Here is a 17,765-nt window from a genome sequence, read left to right as displayed (position 1 = left end):
CTACAGTCCATTGTTCTTTTCACTGCAACTTTCAAGACCCAATGTACAGAATTAGGACTTGGGCCACTTGAAAAACCCCAGGGTTGGAAAATGCAAGATCTGATCTTAAAGTGTGAACACTCCCTAAGTGCCCTCCTGGAGCCTAAGAAGAGGGGCAGGCTTGAATCTCCCATGGCAGGTGGGAACAGAGATCCCGGGACCAGAGCGCCCAGGTGTGAGTCCCTGCTCCATCCCTCACTGGCTGTGCGACTGCAGTGACTGCATTTCTCTATTTTCTTTGTACCAACCTCTTCTCATCTGGTAAGTGGAGAGAATGATTGTACCTCCCTCACAGGACTCTGGTGAATTGCATAAGTGAATGGGGTGGCCCCTGGAACAGAGTCACGTGTGATGAGTAAGCAGATATGCAGACCCAACCTACCGCGGGGCCGTTGCTGGGGGACCTCAGAGCTTGCCCCTGAGCCTCAGAACACCTGGGCCTCTTCTCCTCTTTCTCCAAATGTGCTTCTTTCACTCTTGCTCCGCCGACATCTTGCAGGGCATTGGCTCCACCAGCGTTTCTCCAGACCAGTGATGGAGGGGGAGAATCAGCACCGCGTCTGGAATTCCCGATGCCTGTGGAAGGTCCTGTCTGCCCTGCAACCAGACTCGTTTCCTCCTCCAAGGCTGGTCCACAAGCTCTTGAAAGCAGCTGTCCTGTGAGTGGAGTCACCTGCACCTCTTTGTCTACAGCATGCATCTTGGCTTTTCCCTGGAGGTGCTCCCTTCCCCTAACTAAACGCCCCTGATCCATGCTCCTCTGCAAGGTGACTTCCCTCTCCAGGACATGGACCCTGCGTAGAAGGTGCTCGTTCTCCCCGCTTAAGGCCCGGATCATGTCTTCTATTCCTAGCACGATATCCTTTATCAGCCCTTTATAACTGACGCCAAGCTTCAAGATCAGCGTCTGGAGCTTCCAGTTTTCCAGGGTGACTTGCTCCATCGTGTCTTTGGATTTCCTGACACTCTCAGACATGACTTTCTGGAGTTGGCCCAGATTCCCTTTCAGTTTTTCATTTTCCTCTTCAAGGTCCAAAATTTTGCCATAACTCTTCCCATTGCAGTCTTCAAGGTCAGAGATGGCCTGTAAATATTGGTCCAGTTCTTTCTTTAACTGAGAGATGTCCTCTACCAGCCTGCGGTTATCCCGCTGGAGCCTGGATATTTTTGTCACCTCTCTCTCTCTCTCTCTTTCAAGGGCGCACACTCTTTCATGGAACCTCTCTTGGTCTCCGTGAAGTTTGGTGTTGTCGTGTAAAATCTGGCTTCTCTGTTTCTTCAATCCAGAAATGAGCTGACGAAACCTGCTCCTCACTCTCTCGAGGGCACCCCAGGGCTCAGCAGGCCCCTGTGGAGGGTTTGGGCTGGCTTCAGCCCAATCAGGCAGTGTCCCTGGGTTATCAGGAACTTCGCTGGTGCCCAGGGCCGTGGTCTTTCCCGGCTTATCACCTTCACCACTCTCTTTAGGCTTTGCTTCTTCGTCGGAACAAATACCCTGATTTCCCCAAACCTGCTGAGAGTGAGCTCTGTCCCCGCCACTGTGCCACTTCCGAGCAAAGCTCCAGTTCTCTCCCCCACACGCAGAGGCTGAGCGCTGCCAGCCCCTGCTGCCCGGCTGCAGGGCGGACAGCTGCTGGAAACAAGCCTCCACCGCCTGTGCAAGCTCATCAATTGTGAGTGCACACCTGTCGTGTCCTTTGCTCACAGCCTGTGGATGACCATGACCAGTGGGCTCGCCCCCGTCAGCTGGTAAGGCAAATCTGGGAAACAGTGGCAAACCTGTCTCTCCCACGAAAAAAAGCATTTCCTTGCTGTCATGTTCCTGGGAGTCAGGCTCCTCGGGGGCACGCCTGCATCCCGGACTGGACGCTTCTTGATGTGGCACCTCCTCCTCCTCCTCTAGCCCTTTGTCCTCCAGGCTTTCTCCTGGCAGAAGCGGAGCATTTCCAAGCCACACTTGGTTTTCCTCCTTGCCCCTGGCTGTCCTCCCAATGGCTCTGCCTCTCCCTGCAATGAGCGGACTGTCTGTTGGCCACGGCTCTGTGGTCTCGTGAGCCCTGGAGAAGGTGGCTAGGGGCGCTGCTTCCTCCTTCTCTGATGACAGTCCTCCTCGGAGACCCCAGACATATCCTTCCACCCTTTCCCTCCTTCTCAGGGATTCGGGACCCTCCTTTGATACTGAGGCCTCCCCCCGTAGAAGAGGCATCAAAAACTTCTGCCAGGGCCCAGGGCGGCAGGCGGCGGCCTTAGTCTCTGAAGCCCCATTCTGGCCCTGCACGTCCTCTGCGGCTCCAGCCCCATTCTCCAAGCTCAGGTTCTGACGGCTTTCCTGACTCAGCTGGTGCTTGTCACCAAGGATTTTCGCATTCCTGCCCAAAGTCCCCCTTGCCTCCCCGTCTTCAGTTCTCCCCACTAGGCTTCCTCCTCCATTGTTCCAAGTGTCTTTCAGATCCCTGGGGTGTTTTTTTGGAAATCGTTGATTTGAAACATGGGGGTCCTCGTGGGAGAGGGAGGCTCTGCGGCCTCTTGCCTGGTGACAATCCCAGCTGGGGTGTCCTGTGGCTTTGGGAGGAGGCGGGGACCTGGTGACCAACTCTTCTTGGGTTTGTTGTCCGTCTGAGGGAACCTCCTGGAGCAGCAGTGGTGGCCAGGAAGTGGAGTCCCCAGCCGGCTCCCAGAGAGGGAGTGCGGACGTCTGCACCAGGAGAGAGGCCTCTGCAGCCGGGTCAGCCGCTAGACTCTCTGAAATCCGGGCCAGGTCCATGGGGAGGAGTGACTCATCCAAGCACTCCCCTGGGGGGCAGCCACAGACCAGGAGAAGAATCTGTTCATCCAAGCTGGGCTCTGCCAGAGTAAGCTACGAATGGAGAGAGAAGATGAGGTGTGAAACAGCCCCTTCCTCCATTGAGCACCCCCACCCCCACTCACCTCCTGGGGTTCTCCGTGTTTCCTCACCAGCTGCACAGGGGACAAGCTCTTTCCCACACAGGACACAGCTGGTACCGCCCCAGGGCCTTTGCACACGCTCTTCGCTCTGCCCAGAACGTCCTTCCCCCAGATACCCTCATGGCTCACTCCCTGGCTTCATTCACATCTCAATGCAAATGTGACTTCCTTGAGAAGGCCCTCCCTGACCGCCCTCCCTCACTCTCAGGCCATCCACCGCACGTCATCTTCTCCCACAGCACCCTCCATGCCCTCACACCATATTACATATTTCTGTCTATATCATCTAACTCCCCCCATAGCCCTGCCCCATCCAATCCACTAGTCATGGGCCACATGGAGCTCCTAAAATGTAAAGTAATTAAATCAAGGTTAACATTCAGTTCTGCGGTGGCACTAGCCCCGTGTGGCTTGTGGCTACCATCTTGGGCAGCACAGACGCAGATTTTGAGCAGTGCTGCAGAAGGCTGTCGTGGATGGGGCTGGTGCAAGCTGTCCACTCCCTGAGGACAGGACTTCATCTCTGTTCAAGTCCTGGGCCTAGAACAGTGCTGGGCACACAGGAGGTGTTTCCTCCATATTTTTAATGTATTTTTATCTTCACTTATTCAATGTGTTTATCCAGAGAGGAGGAGCCCAGCTCACAGCAGAGGCCCCGGCTGGGCTGAGGGAGGCCTGAGGATGAAATTTGCCTTGAGCTAGGCTCACTGTGAGTCCCCAGGGGCTGCTCCCAGACCTGGCAGGCTGCAGGCAGTTCTAGGTGTAGCCCCTAGAATAGCTGGGAGAGGCTCAGCAGGTCTAAAGACACAGATGAGAAGGACACAGGGAGCATCTCAAAGGACAGAGGGGCTCTGAGCCTTTGGAGGTTGACATACCAGCAGGGGAGCCCCTTCAGGCAGAGGGGGCTTGAAGGCCAGGATTGCTGCCCCTGCCTGGAGGGGCCACTGCATCCCTGCTCCCTGGAGCTGCCAGTGGGCAGCACCCCATCCTCTGTTGTCTTTGCCTTTGTCTGCAATGTCCTTGAATCCAGACACCAAGGCACTTCCCAGCTGCCCACAGAGAAAAGAGCACTTGCCCCAGAGAGGTACAGACCTAGAGACCTGGCTTCAATCCTGGGTGTGACCTTGAGCAAGTTCCTTAACCTGCTGGAGCCTCAGCTACCTCACCTGTCAAATAGGCCACCTCCGTGTTCTAAGACATTGCCCTGGGCTTCAAGGGAAGGGGGCGGTGAGGAGCGGGGCATATAGGGATGTGACATCCAACAGCAAAAATAAGAGATGCGTCGTGAGCGGGACATGAATGAATAAAGATATAACGGAGGGCCTCTCTATTTAGAACCACACAACCACAGCCGGGCTCGCGGGCCCCAGCACAGCTCTGTTCCTCAGGGTCGAGAAGATGGAAGTGGAGAAAGGCTATGACTGCCTCAGCCTCAGAGTGAGCCGCGGGAGGTGGGTCGGGGCGCAGGCTCCTGACCCTCAGGGCCAGCATGGGGCAGTGTGGGCCGTCGAGCCTGGATCTCAGAGTCCACCTCCAAGCTGGGGGCCTCGGGGAGTCACAGCAGCCCTTGGAGTCTCATCTCTTCTCCAGAGCAGAGGTGGCAGCAATGCCTCGTGGGTGCCAGGAGGTGTCAACGAGATGAAGCCTGTTCCATGGCAGCCCAGGCCTGGCACCCAGTTAACCCCCTTCCTCCCCACTCCCCATCCAGATCTCAGGATGTTTCATTTCCTCTCCTCAAGTCTCTCTCTCAACTACTTCCAGAATGTTCTTCCAGACCTGGAGCTTCTTTACCCCTCCCACCTCCTGCAGGTGGCTACATAGCCTGCATGAGGCAGGGCTGAGGGGACCCGAGGCACTGCACACACTCGCAGAAAGCCTCTGGCATCACCTGTTCACGGTTGGATCCCGCCAAGTCTCCGGGGAGCTCGCTTGTGGTCTCTGGGCCTGGAGCCAAAACAGAAGAGGCCCGTCCAGGCCTGATGCAGCTCCAGGTGCAGGGCCCCTCCGGGGACTGGCCTGGAAAGCAACAAGACCCTGGGGGTTACAAAGACGCTCCCAGGGACTCTGCCATGATTGCCTCTAGGGACCATGTCCCCTGGGCTTGGGTAAGATGGCACCCCCGCCACCCCCGACTGTGAGCCTCCCAAGGACAGACTGATGACCACCAGCACCTTGGTCAGGGGAGGAAGCTGAGGCTCAGAGACGTGAAACAGCCAACAGCAGGTGGGCAGAGACCCCAGGGCTCCATGCCACCTCTGCGGCCCACAGACTCCTGCATGGGACAAAATCCACCAAACCTTTCTAAGCCTCAGCATCCTCATCTGTCAAACAGGGTATGAGCCTCATCCCAGCCCTGCACAGCTGGCATGAGGACACATCTGCCCTGGGTCGACGTGGCAGCTCTGCTCCCCAGAAATGAGATAAAGGGAGAACGCTGGCTGCATCAGTCAGCAGCACCACTGTGCTACACATACCCGGGATAACGCCATCCCTAACAGCCCTTGAGGTTGGAGGGCTGGAAATAAACCACAGATGCCCAGTTGGCTGCCATGGTTGTCAGGCTCCCTGAGTGCAGGGGCACTGGAAGCCATGGCTGAGGCTGTTATGAGATATTGGCTCAAGCCGGGTGCGGTGGCTCATGCCTGTAATCCCAGCACTCTAGGAGGCTGAGGCAGGCGTATCACATAAGGCCAGGAGTTCGTGACCAGCATGGCCAACATAGCAAAACCCTGTCTCTACTAAAAATACAAAAGTTAGCCAGGCATGGTGGTGGGAGCCTGTAATCCCAGCTACTTGTGAGGCTGAGGCAGGAGAATAGCTTGAACCCGGGAGCTTGAGGTTGCAGTAAGCCGAGACCACACAACTGCACTCCAGCCTAGGTGACAAAGCGAGACTCCATCTCAAACAAACAAACAAACAAACAAACAAAAAACCCGAGAGAGAGATATTGGTTCACATCAGGGACAAGAGGCTTCTAAGCCCCAGCAGCTTCCAGACCTGCCAAGTGCGATTCTCACTGCCTCACACTGGAGGTGTCACCTGGGAAGTGAGGGGACAGGACGGCTCCCGGCCATCATACGGACTTCTGTGAAAGCATGTCCCTGCTGCCAACCTGCTGGCCTGTGAGGCCCCCTGGCTGGCACCCTCCCGAGGGCCAAGGGTGTGAGACTGTGTTCAGCTGAGCCCGAGCCAAAGGCCCCTGGTGGAAGCTGCATACTCTGATCCCACCTGCAGCAGCTGTGTGACCCTGAGAGAGGGACCCTACTTCTCTGAGCCTCGATTCTTGTCTGTAGAGAGAGGGACCACCCCCTCCCCCTGCATCATCGGGACACGATGAGGAGGAAGTGAGCTAGTTATTCAGTGGGTGCTGCCCGGGACCCGTCCTGCACGCACCGCAGTACCCGCGCACCTGCTGGGGCCCTTTGTCCGGGGGCATCATCGGACCGCAGGGAGCTCTGCCAGTCTTGACTTCTGCAGGGGTCCAGGGCCTCCTCCCTGGGCAGGGGCAGTGAGTCACCCTGAACACAGCCCAGAGCGTCCTGGAGGAAGACAGGGGAAGTCAGGAGTCATCAGTGTCCTGGCTGAAGTGTACACTCCAAGCCCATCCCCAGGGGCCCCTCCCCAGCAGGGAGCTTGAGTCCCTTCCATAGGTGAGGAAACTGAGGCTCAGAGGGCAGAGAGCTCACAGCCTGGCAGCACAGCCCCGGCCTTGTGCTTTTGGTTCCCCAGGCCAAACTGCCCCCTCTTAGCACTCGGACTCCTGTCCACAGACAACGAGGGCAGCATTCAGTCCTCGGAGGAGTGTGTCTGTCCAGCCAAGAAGCACCCAGATCCCCTAAAGCAGGGTCATGGACCAGACTGGTACAGTCCATGGCCTGTTAGGACCTGGGCCTTATGGCAGGAGGTGAGCAGCGGGTGAGCAGGCATTACCGCCTGAGCTCCACCTCCTGTCAGGTCAGCAACGGCATTAGATTCTCATAGAAGCGCAAGCGAGGGATCTAGGTTGGGTGCTCCTTGTGAAATTCTAACTAATGCCTGGTGATCTGAGGTGAAACGGTCTCACCCTGAAACTATCCCCCGCACCCCCTGCCCATGGAGAAAATGTCTTCCATGAAACCAGTCCCTGGTGCCAAAAAGGTTGAGGACTGCCGCCCTAAAGGGCACCAAAGGCTCCCAGCTCCACCCTTCCTGTGCAGGGGTCCAGGGCCTCCTCCCTGGGTGGGGGCAGTGAGTCACCCTGAACACAGCCCAGGGCACCCTGGAAGAAGGCACCTTCCTGTGCAGAGGTTCCTTCCATGTCCCACCCAGGGAGGGGGGTGTCTTCCAGGGGGTTTGGACCGTCCCGTCCTTCAACTGTCAATAAGCTCCAAATGCGACTGCCCGGTACCTTGGCAGCGCCCTGTCCCCTGGACTTCTCCACAGTGTGGAGCTTCCCCAGCTGCCGCCCTGCTGCAGATCAGGATAATTCAGAGGCAGCTCCTTCCCCCCTGCTACAGGGTAGAGTTGTGGGACTGCCAAAAAAAAAAAAAAAAAAAAACTCAGCTGTCACCCACCACCCACGAGGGGCTGGGCACAGGTCTCCTCTGGGTTCCCACAGTCCCGGCTGCTTCCACTATGGTGCTCCAGCCTGGCGCTGTTGGCTGGCTCACCTACCTACTCCACTGGACTGTGGGCTCCTTTAAGAAGAGAACTTGGCTTCATTTTGTCTGCACCCTCACCCTAGCCTGTATACAGTAGGTGCTTAATAAATGTTTCATCATTGGGTGGACAGATAGAACCTGAGGAAAAGTAGATGTTTTAGATTTACGAGTGCATTCATTCAGAAAACCTTTATTAGGCTCCTACTGTGTGCCAGGTGTGGTTCTAGGCCAGGAGGAAACAGAAGTGAACAGGTAAGTGCCCTGTCCCCTTCTCACTTGCTCCCCAGGTCCTCACCTTCTCTCAGCAGACCCAGCATCGGACTCCTGGCTGGTCCTCCTACCTCCTTCAGGTTCTTCTTGCAGCTACCAGGGAGACCCGCTGATCACCCAGGCTTCCCTTGGCTCCCCTCTGGCTACAGGGTCAGCATGAATGCTGAAATTAGGTACTGGTGCCCATCTGTGGGCTGTCATTGCTGCCTGGGCACCTTGTTCCCACCTCTACAGCTTTGCGCCAGCTTCCCCTCACAGCAACCTGCTTGCCTTCCCCAGTGAGTCCGTGGTCTCCCTGGCCTCTGCACCTTCCCATATGCTGTTCCTGCCACCTGGCTGGTGCATCCTTCTTCGGAGGGGCCTTGATCGCTTGCCTGCTGCAGGCAAAGCTTTCTCTGCTTCTTGCTCCCGGCCCCTCCCTTCCACGCACCACTCAGCCCCCAGCGATGGCACTAAAATGGAAACTGGATCTGGCTGCTTCCTGCTTCTCACCCTTCGACGCTTCCTGTTACACTGAAAGAGAACCCCCCGCCAGCCTCACTGCCCCCACCTCCACCCTGCTACCACCACCCATGTCTGTGCTCCTGGAAGGGACTCTTCTCCCCACACCTCAGAGCCTTTGCACATTGTCTGGACCTCTCTTCCCACCCTCCTCCCCTTCTGGGACCTGCTTAAAGGCCGATCCTTATTGAGGCCTTCTTTGGCTTTCATCTCCTCCCACTCTGGGTTGGTGGCCTCCTGTTGATCTGTATGATGGTTTGGGTCTCGTCCATTTCTTCTCATAGGCCAGGGGCCTCAGCACGGGCCACATCATGGAGTCACCCAGAAACTTTAAACAAGAACCAGTGCAGAAGCCTCAACCCAAACCTATTAACCTAGAGGGCCTGGGCAGCGGCATCCTGTCCTGACGGCCACCTGCCTGCACCCAGAGGGCCTGGCTGGCTGCTGCAGCTGTCCATGTTCTCACGGTCCCATTCAGCTGCCTCTTGTCTTTATCCATTTGGTTCCCACTCAACCAGAATTGCACATTTGTCAGCTGCTTAAAATCATCATTGGAGTGAGAGGGAAAAGAGAAAATGAAAGAGAGGAAGAAGGCATCAAAGAAAGGAAGTGAAAGAAGGTGAATGACAAAGGAAAAGGAGAGGGAATAGGATAAGGAAAGGAAGAGACAGAAATTCAAAGTGAAAGCAGGAAGAGAGAGAAGTCAAAGGAAGAGGAAGGACTAGATAAATAGAAAAAGGAGGAGGCTGGGGAGGCAGCGTGGAGGCCTCTCCATAGCGCAGAAGATAGAAATGGTCACTGGTGGTGTATTTTTTGGATTGTTATCATACCCAGGCTGACTTCAATGCAATTCAACAAATGCTTGCTGAGCACCTACTATGTGGCAGGCCCTGTTCTGGAGCTGGGGACACAGCCATGGATAAACACACCTAGATCCCTGCCTCGAGGAGGTGACACCCAGTGGAGACAACCTAGAAGACAACGCTGTACTGAAACATTGCCCATTGTCTAGTTTACTCCCTCATGTCACAACCAATGAAGGCAGTACTCAGTGAGGGTGAGCCACTTGTCCAAGGTCACACAGTAAGTCGATGGGAGAACAGAAGCAGAGCTCAGGTTTCTAAACCTGATCCGGAACTTTCTCTCTCCCAGCCTGCTCTATCAGTCCATCCTACATTTCAACCCTCAAGAAAACATTTGCCTGTAACTTAGTCTGGACCCAGCTTTCATGTGCAATTATAAGCAAAAGGAAGAAAATGAGAAATATCAGGATATCCAGGCATAAACACGAACGTGTTAGAGGCCCTTCTGGGCTTTTTTCTATGCATAGACATTGCGAAAGTTCTATTTATACAAAATGTAAATTTTTACTTTGTGAATTTTGCATTTAATGATATAGAAGGATCATTTCTCTACAGGGTCTTCTGCAGTGTGGTTTTTATAGCTAACTAATATTCTCTGCTATAAGGGAGAGGAAAAAAGGGAGATAGTTCCAGATCAAATCAATTCCCTCTTATTGGGCAGTTGGGTTGTTTTGAATTTTTACCAACTATAAGCAGAGCTGAGATAAACATGACTGTACATGACTCTTCTGCACCCTCCAATCACTTTTCGGATATATTTGTGGAAGTCAAATGGCTGAGACGCAGGCACAGATCTTTTTTAAAGTCACTTAATACTTATTGGTTGACAGCCCTTCCAAAGGGATGTGTTCATTTATACTCCTGATAGTTCAAACACCACATGGCTGCAGGCCCTTTTAACCTTTGACAGATATACAGAAGAAAATGGGATCCTGAAGTTTTTCTCATTGGTGTTACTTTTTAACTAATGGAGCTGACCATATTTTTTTTAATAAGACCACTGGCCATTTTGTACTTCCTTTTATATTATTTGCATGTTCATCCCTTTTGCCTGTTTTATTTTTTGACATTATTAACACTGTTTTTTTAAAAGCTCTTGCTTGCTGCTGGAGTTAGAAACAAATGCAAAAAACTGCACAAAAGCAAGCAGTGAGCAAGGCTGCCTGCAATTCACCCAACAACAAAGAGATTCACTTAGCTGCCACCAGGGGTCACTCTATGCACACTGCCAGGGCACAGAGGCCGGTGGGATCATTCAGTAACTCCTAAAACCCCTGACACTGGATCGTGATCTCAGCTCTGGGATGACAGTGGACAAGGACTTTTTAAGAGCCTGGCTTTTCATCTCTCTGCATGAGCATCTCTGGGACCCTCCAGGCCAGGCACAGCCCTGTGCTGCCCTCTGCCGTAGCATCATTGTAGTGTCATGGTTTGCACCTGTGTCTGTCTCCTCTATAAGCTTTTGGAGGGCAAGGTTCATGCCTGGCTCACTGTGGCTGGGACATGGCAGGTGCCCAGTGCACGCTCACGGGAAAGCATTCAGATCCATCTGCAGATCAACCACGTTTGTCTTGCCAACTATGAATGGTTCTTACTTCCTTTTACCCTGAGCAGAAACCCTGTCCCCAAACTCCTCCCCATGTCAGGGTTTGTCCTTGCAGTGGCCCGTTCCTCTGGGGATCCAAGCAGGTTCCAAGTGACCTGCTCTGAAACATGTGACCTCAGGAGGAAGCATATGACCCTAGGCAAGTTATAGGAATCCTCCAGACTACAGGTTTGTGGACAGGGCACTGCCCCGGCTACCTTGCAGTCCATGAGTTCCTGTTTAGGAAAGTGCTTTGTGAATATGAAGCAAAGGAAACACATTCCTATAATGACTGCCCTTGCCATAGTTCACACCACGGCTCCCAGAGCACATCAGACATAGCCGAGGGGTCACTGTAGGTGGGGCCAAGCCTGTGCCTCCTTTCAGATACTGCTGCTTCCACTTCCTTGGGGACGTGACTTTACCTCCCTTCCTCAGTGTCCTCCTCTGCAAAATGAGTATCAATAATTCTACTGCCTCATAAGCTTGTTGTGGAGAACGCAACACATTACCACGCCGGGCAGGTAATAAACACTCCAAAAGCTGATGAAAGTCAGCTTTCGTGATGATTTTCTATCTGTGGCACACATCTCTGGGACTAGACCCTCCCCACCATTTCCCCAATTCTATGCCTCACTTCCGAGCGTTGCCACTGTGAAGCAGTCCCTTCAGCCAGAAGCTTCCTTTTCGCGTGGGCAGTGGAGCAAATAACTTCACTGATGCATCAATGCACTCACTCATCAAGCATTTCACAGCTGGTGGCCAGGGACTGGGAATGGAGCTAAAGTGAATCAGTTTTTGATGATGAGGGGCTCACAGCTGAGGGGGTGGGCATCTGGGCACAGTGAACATCAGGGCCACCAGAGGTGGCTCGTGTCACCACGGAGGCACTGAGCTGACGTGAGATCAGGGAAGTCTTCCAGAGGAAGCAACATTCCCAACAAATAAAGAGAAAGTAGCAAGGCTTTCCAACAGCCTGAGTGGGGATGGGCACTAGAGGCTTCCAGACACAGGGAAAGCTTACAAGGCAGAAGAGCCTGGCACATTCAGGGACCTGCAGCTCAGTGTGACTGAAGTGGCATACGGGGGACTGAGCTTGAAGGAGCAGGACACCAGGGGCCTTGAATGCCGTGGATAGGAAGTTGAACTTGATCCTGAGGCCGTGGGCAGCCATGGCGGGGTGCTTATGGAGGGAGATCCTTTGACAGTCACCACCGCTGTCCAGAGCAAGGTGCTGAAGACCTGTGTGTGGCTCTCGGTCCTCCTGGGTCACTCCCAGTCCTTTGAAGATGCACTGGCAGCCTTGGGCAGTCACACAGCATGCAATGCTCTCTGGACTCTGCAACTTCACAGATGTGCAAAGGCCTGGAAGCCAGAGCCATGGGCCACTGAGGCTCATGCAATTTCCACCAAGACACGAAGGGCCGCATCTGGCTTTGCAGTTTCCTTAGCGATGAGTTCTAACACTTTAATTTTTAAATTCCAGGCTGCGTTCAACCTGAGAGCTGGTGGCTGGCTGGCGCTTCATATTTCCCAGTGGCCCTCTCAGGAGGAATTCTTCCTTTCCAGGCAGCCCTTTTTGACCTCAAGATGCTGTTTGTGGGGCATCGGCTTCCCTCTGAGAGATGGACAGAGTCTGGCAGCCTTGTCACATGCTGCAGCCTGGGTCCAGCCCCTACTCCAACACCAGGGTCCTCCCCCAGTGACCCACGGACTCCACAGGGCTCGTTTCCTTGCCTTTCCTCTGCCCCTACCCCCTTCACCCAATCTGTTTTGTCATCTTGTGGGGCAGGGTCTTGTCTCACTCCCCAGCCCCTGTACTGAGCTCAGACTGAAGCCAAGAACACGCACCAAGTGGGTACCATCAAATACTGACTGTTGACCTGTTGACCAGTATTTACTGAAGGAACAGGGCGTGGGACACAGCTATGGGATCAGCCCACCAAAGGGCAAATCCTGGTCCCACCATATTACAGTCTGAATTTTCATGTCCTCCCAAAACTCATCCGTTAAAACCCACATCCCCAAAGGAATGTTATTAGGAAGCGGTGCTGAGTCCCCTCCAAGGACAACCCATCGGTAAGTGGCAGGACAGCCCACCAGAAGTTAGAGCAAACGATACCAGAAATACAAAAGCAATGATAAAATGGATACACACAGCCAAAGCAAGCCTCTTGCTAGTCGAAATTCTCCTAAACTGGTTTTTCAAGGGCCATGGTTTTAGATTGCTAGAAGGCAGAATCATTGATTACCCAATGACATTTTTTCTTTTATTTTTTGAGACAGAATCTCGTTCTGTCGCCCAGGCTGGAGTGCAATGGTGCGATCTCAGCTCACTGCAACCTCTGCCCCCCAGGTTGAAGCGATTCTCCTGCCTCAGCTTCCCAAGTAGCTGGGATTTCAGGTGCATGCCACCACGCCTAGCTAATTTTTGTATTTTTAGTAGAGTCAGGGTTTCACCATGTTGGACAGGCTGGCCACTTTAGGTCAGGAGTTCGTGCTCCATGATATTTTATGCTGAGAATGTTATCCAGCGTTTGTTCAGTGGGGTCCTGCAATCACGGTCTCTTGGGTTCTTCCCTCTGACACCACCAGGGAGACAATTGCCGCCATTTCTCACCCAGTAGAAATCCACAGGGGAGGTGGCATGTCCCAAGAAACTAGTGTCCTAAACGAGCCGAGAAACCAGATCATCTGTTTGCAACCTCACAGGGCTGAAAAGGGGCCTGAACCCACACAGGCTCCAGTAACTGAGAGTCAGTGCTATCTTCCCTCCTTGCACTTAATAAATATTCACCCAGCACCTCTTCCGTGCCAAGGACTGTGCTAGTGCTGGGAATGCAGCAGAAAATAAAGAGGACAGTGCCTGTCTTGCAAGATGCATGTTTTGGTGGAAGTAAATGAATGAATGAATGAATGAATGAATGTATAGCATGTCAGTGTGCCTGCGGCACTCAGCAAACAGCGGGAAGGCAGAGCGCACCCAGCCCCAGCCCTGCCCTTAGGAGGCTCAGCCCAGCACTGACAGCAGTGCATGTGAGGGACCTGGTCAGGGAATACCTGGAGAGGAAACTCCTGGTCAGAGCATACCTGGAGGAGGAGAAGAGACCATAAGCCATCATCTGCCACATAACTTTGTGGAGTGGGTTGAATTGTGCCTTCCCAAAAGAAATAGTACCTGAGAGTGTGGCCTTAGTTGGAAAATACTGTCTTTGCAGATGTGATCAAATTAAGGTGAGGCCATACTAGATTAGGCTGGATCCTAATGCAATAAAGATCTGGTGTCCATATAAGAAGAGAAGAGACACAGAAACAGACACACAGAGGAAAGAGGCCAAGAGAAAATGGAGGCAGAAATCAGAGTGATGCGTCTGCAAGCCGGAGATTGCCAGAAGCCACCAGAAGTTGGGTGTGGCAAGGAGCAGACTGTCCCCTAGAGTCTCAGGAGGAAGCACGGCCCCACTGCCACCTTGATTTCCGACTTCTGGCTCCCAGACCTAGGAGAGAATGAATGTCTGCAGTTTTAAGTCAGCAGGTTTGAGGTACTTTGTCACAGCAGCCCCAGGAAAATAACACGCTGTGCCTTGCCTGTTTCCTCAGGGCCCAACCTGCAGCCTCGGGAATACCCTGGGTGACCTGGCCCTTACCTGCAGCAGTTAGCTCCAAGCCAGCTGGGCACACCTTGCCTGCCACTGTCACACTGTGTCCCCAGACCTGTGGCTGGTTGGGGCCCCTCCTGCCCACTCAGACAATGCTCTCCTGCCCCAGAGCTTCCCCCCGCCAGGTGGGCTCAGAGCCCCAGCAGCCTGACTCAGGGTCGCTGCTGGTGCCATCCCCATGCCTTTGGAGGGTGGCTGTCAGCTGCATGAGCACCCACCTCTGCCTCTGGGAAACTCCCAACCCAGGAGGCTGGGTGGATATGAAAGGAAAGGCAGGGAATGGGAATTACATTGGGGCCTCGCTCCTTGGTTGTGTGACCCTGGACAGGACACTGCATCTCTGAGCCTTCTGCCTCCTCTATGAAGCAGACAGGAGGATACCTACCTGGCCATGTTGCTTGAGGATTAAGTGAGTAACAGATGGACAGCTCCCAAGATGAAAGCCAGCCCCTTCCCCTTGCCTCCTCTCACATCCCAGGTCTTCTGCCAGCCGGGGGCTTCACCCACCTGCTCTGCCCTGCAGCAGACCCAGGTAAAGGGTCTCAGCTCCTCGGCCCAGAGAGCCGCCCCCAGATGGCCCTTTGCACAAAGCCACTGCAGTTCTCTCAGTCTCCCCAGCCTATGCACAGGCTGCTGGGTACAGGAGCTGGTGACCACAGACCCTGTCCACCCCGGGGACCTGTTGGCCTGAGCTCCCACCAGCCATGCAGGCAGCTCAATGGTGACAAATTACACTCACATCTAACCTACTCTGGTCCAAGATAAGCCCTCAGGAAAAACAAATAAAAAGTCAAGAGAGAGAAAATTACAATATAGGTAGTGAGGTTGATTTACTCAACATCCTACTAGATGAGCACAAGCCCAGGAAGAGATGAGGAGGAGGGTGGCAATGGTGATGGTGATGGTGATAGTGATGAGGGTGGTAATGGTGATGATGGCGATGGTGGTGATGATGATGGTGATGTTGGTGATGATGGTGATGGTGGTGATTGTGATGGTGATGTTGGTGATGATGGTGATGGTGGTGATGGTGATGGTGGTGGTGGTGGTGGTGATGGCAGTGATGGTGATGGTGATAGTGATGATGGTGGTGGTGGTGATGGTGATGATGATGTGATGGTAATGGTGATGATGGTAATGGTGATGATGATGTGGTGGTGATGGTGATTGTGACTGTGATGGTGATGGTGATTATGGTGATGATGTGATGGTGATGGTGATGATGATATGATGGTGATGGGCTGATAATATGATGGTGATGGTGATGGTGGTGGTGATGGTGATGATAATGAAGACAGTGATGGTGATGATCATGGTGATGATGGTGATGATGATGGTGATGATGTGATGGTGGTAGTGATGATGGTGATGATGGTGATGGCGATGGTGATGGTGATGATAGTGATGATGATGTGATGATGATGATGGTGATGGTGATGGTGGTGGTGGTGATTGTGATGGTGATGTTGGTGATGATGGTGATGGTGGTGATGGTGATGTTGGTGGTGATGGTGGTGATGGCAGTGATGGTGATGGTGATAGTGATGATGGTGGTGGTGGTGATGGTGATGATGATGTGATGGTAATGGTGATGATGGTGATGGTGATGATGATGTGGTGGTGACGGTGATTGTGACTGTGGTGGTGATGGTGATTATGGTGATGATGTGATGGTGATGGTGATGATATGATGGTGATGGGCTGATAATATGATGGTGATGGTGATGGTGGTGGTGATGGTGATGATAATGAGGACAGTGATGGTGATGATGATCATGGTGATGATGATGGTGATGACGTGATGGTGATAGTGATGATGGTGATGGTGCTGGTGATGATAGTGATGATGGTGATGGTGATGATGGTGATGGTGATGATGGTGATAGTGATGATGGTGATGGTGATGATGGTGATGGTGATGATGGTGATGGTGATGATGTGATGGTGATGATGGTGGTGATGGCGATGATAGTGATGATGATGTGATGGTGATGATGGTGATGGTGGTGGTGATGGTGATGGTGATGATGATGATGGTGATGATGTGATGGTGATAGTGATGATGGTGATGGTGCTGATGATGATACTGATGATGGTGATGGTGATGATGGTGATGGTGATGATGGTGATGGTGATAATGTGATGATGATGGTGGTGATGATGATGATGGTGATGATATGATGGTGATGATGGTGATGGTGATGATGATGTGATGGTGATGATGGTGATGGTGATGATGATGGTGATGATGTGATGGTGATAGTGATGATGGTGATGGTGCTGGTGATGATAATGATGATGGTGATGGTGATGATATGATGGTATGATGATGATGGTGATGATGTGATGGTGATGATGGTGATGGTGATGACGATGGTGATGATGGTGATGATAGTGATGATGGTGATCTGATGATGGTGAAGATAGTGATGGTGGTGATGATGTGATGGTGATGATGGTGATGGTGATGATGCGATAGCGATGGTGATGGTAGTGATGGTGATGGTGATGGTGATGTTGGTGATGATGGTGATAGTGATGACGTGATGGTGATGGTGATGGTGATGGTGGTGATGGTGATGGTGTGATGATGCTGACAGTGACAGAAGCTAGATTCGACTGATCACTCAAAATATACCGGGCACTGAGCTAAGAGCTTTCCCTGTGCTTTCTCATTTCATTCTCACAATCAGGATGCACTAGTATTATCATCATCCCAGTATTAATCCCATTTCACACTTGGGAAACTGAAGCACAGAGAATTCAGGAACCCATCCAAAAGCATCTCAGGTGGTAGGAGGCAGAGCTGTGCTGGAATCCTCCATCATCTCCGCTCTCATTCCCGCCTGCACCTCTGAGTGTGAGCATCTTGCTCCACTCCAATGTTGAAGGCTCAGCATTCTACACTCCACAGGTTCCTGAGTTGCAACTCTGCTTTCTCAGCTACTCTGCTGATGAGAGACCGAGGCAGAAGTGGCTGGGGACCACACTTGATGGGCAACTTAGGGAGCTTTCAAAGAAGTGTGACTGTGCAGGCCAGCCTAGAGCACAGCCTTAAGAACGGAGCCCCACATGAGGTGCAGTTCCCCTGGGTCACTGGGACTTTTATAAGAGGAAGCATGAAACCTTGAGAAGGTCACAGACACACAATGACAAGGATCCAGTGAGCTGATGGCATAGAATCTACTAAATCCAGCCACTGCTGGTGCCCCAGGCTCCTCAATAACAAACTGACCCCAGGATCTCAAGGTGCGGGCAGCAG

General features: G+C 52.9%; 1 protein-coding gene across 2 annotated transcripts in view; it reads right to left on the bottom strand.

Moving 5' to 3' along the window:
* Positions 1-17,765, bottom strand: part of C16H4orf50 (chromosome 16 C4orf50 homolog) — a 129,996-nt gene that overhangs the window by 93,005 nt on the left and 19,226 nt on the right. For both annotated transcript variants that reach the window (XM_055245430.2, XM_063619720.1), the window contains 3 exons: positions 6,395-6,524; positions 4,874-5,001; positions 422-2,896 (listed from right to left, as the gene is read on the bottom strand). In XM_055245430.2, coding sequence (XP_055101405.1) covers positions 422-2,896; positions 4,874-5,001; positions 6,395-6,524 — 2,733 coding nt within the window. The remainder of the gene's footprint in view (positions 1-421; positions 2,897-4,873; positions 5,002-6,394; positions 6,525-17,765) is intronic.

The sequence above is a fragment of the Symphalangus syndactylus genome, chromosome 16 (genome assembly GCF_028878055.3).
Source record: "Symphalangus syndactylus isolate Jambi chromosome 16, NHGRI_mSymSyn1-v2.1_pri, whole genome shotgun sequence".
Taxonomy (NCBI): domain Eukaryota; kingdom Metazoa; phylum Chordata; class Mammalia; order Primates; family Hylobatidae; genus Symphalangus; species Symphalangus syndactylus.
This window is presented reverse-complemented; position numbering and strand designations above follow the sequence as displayed.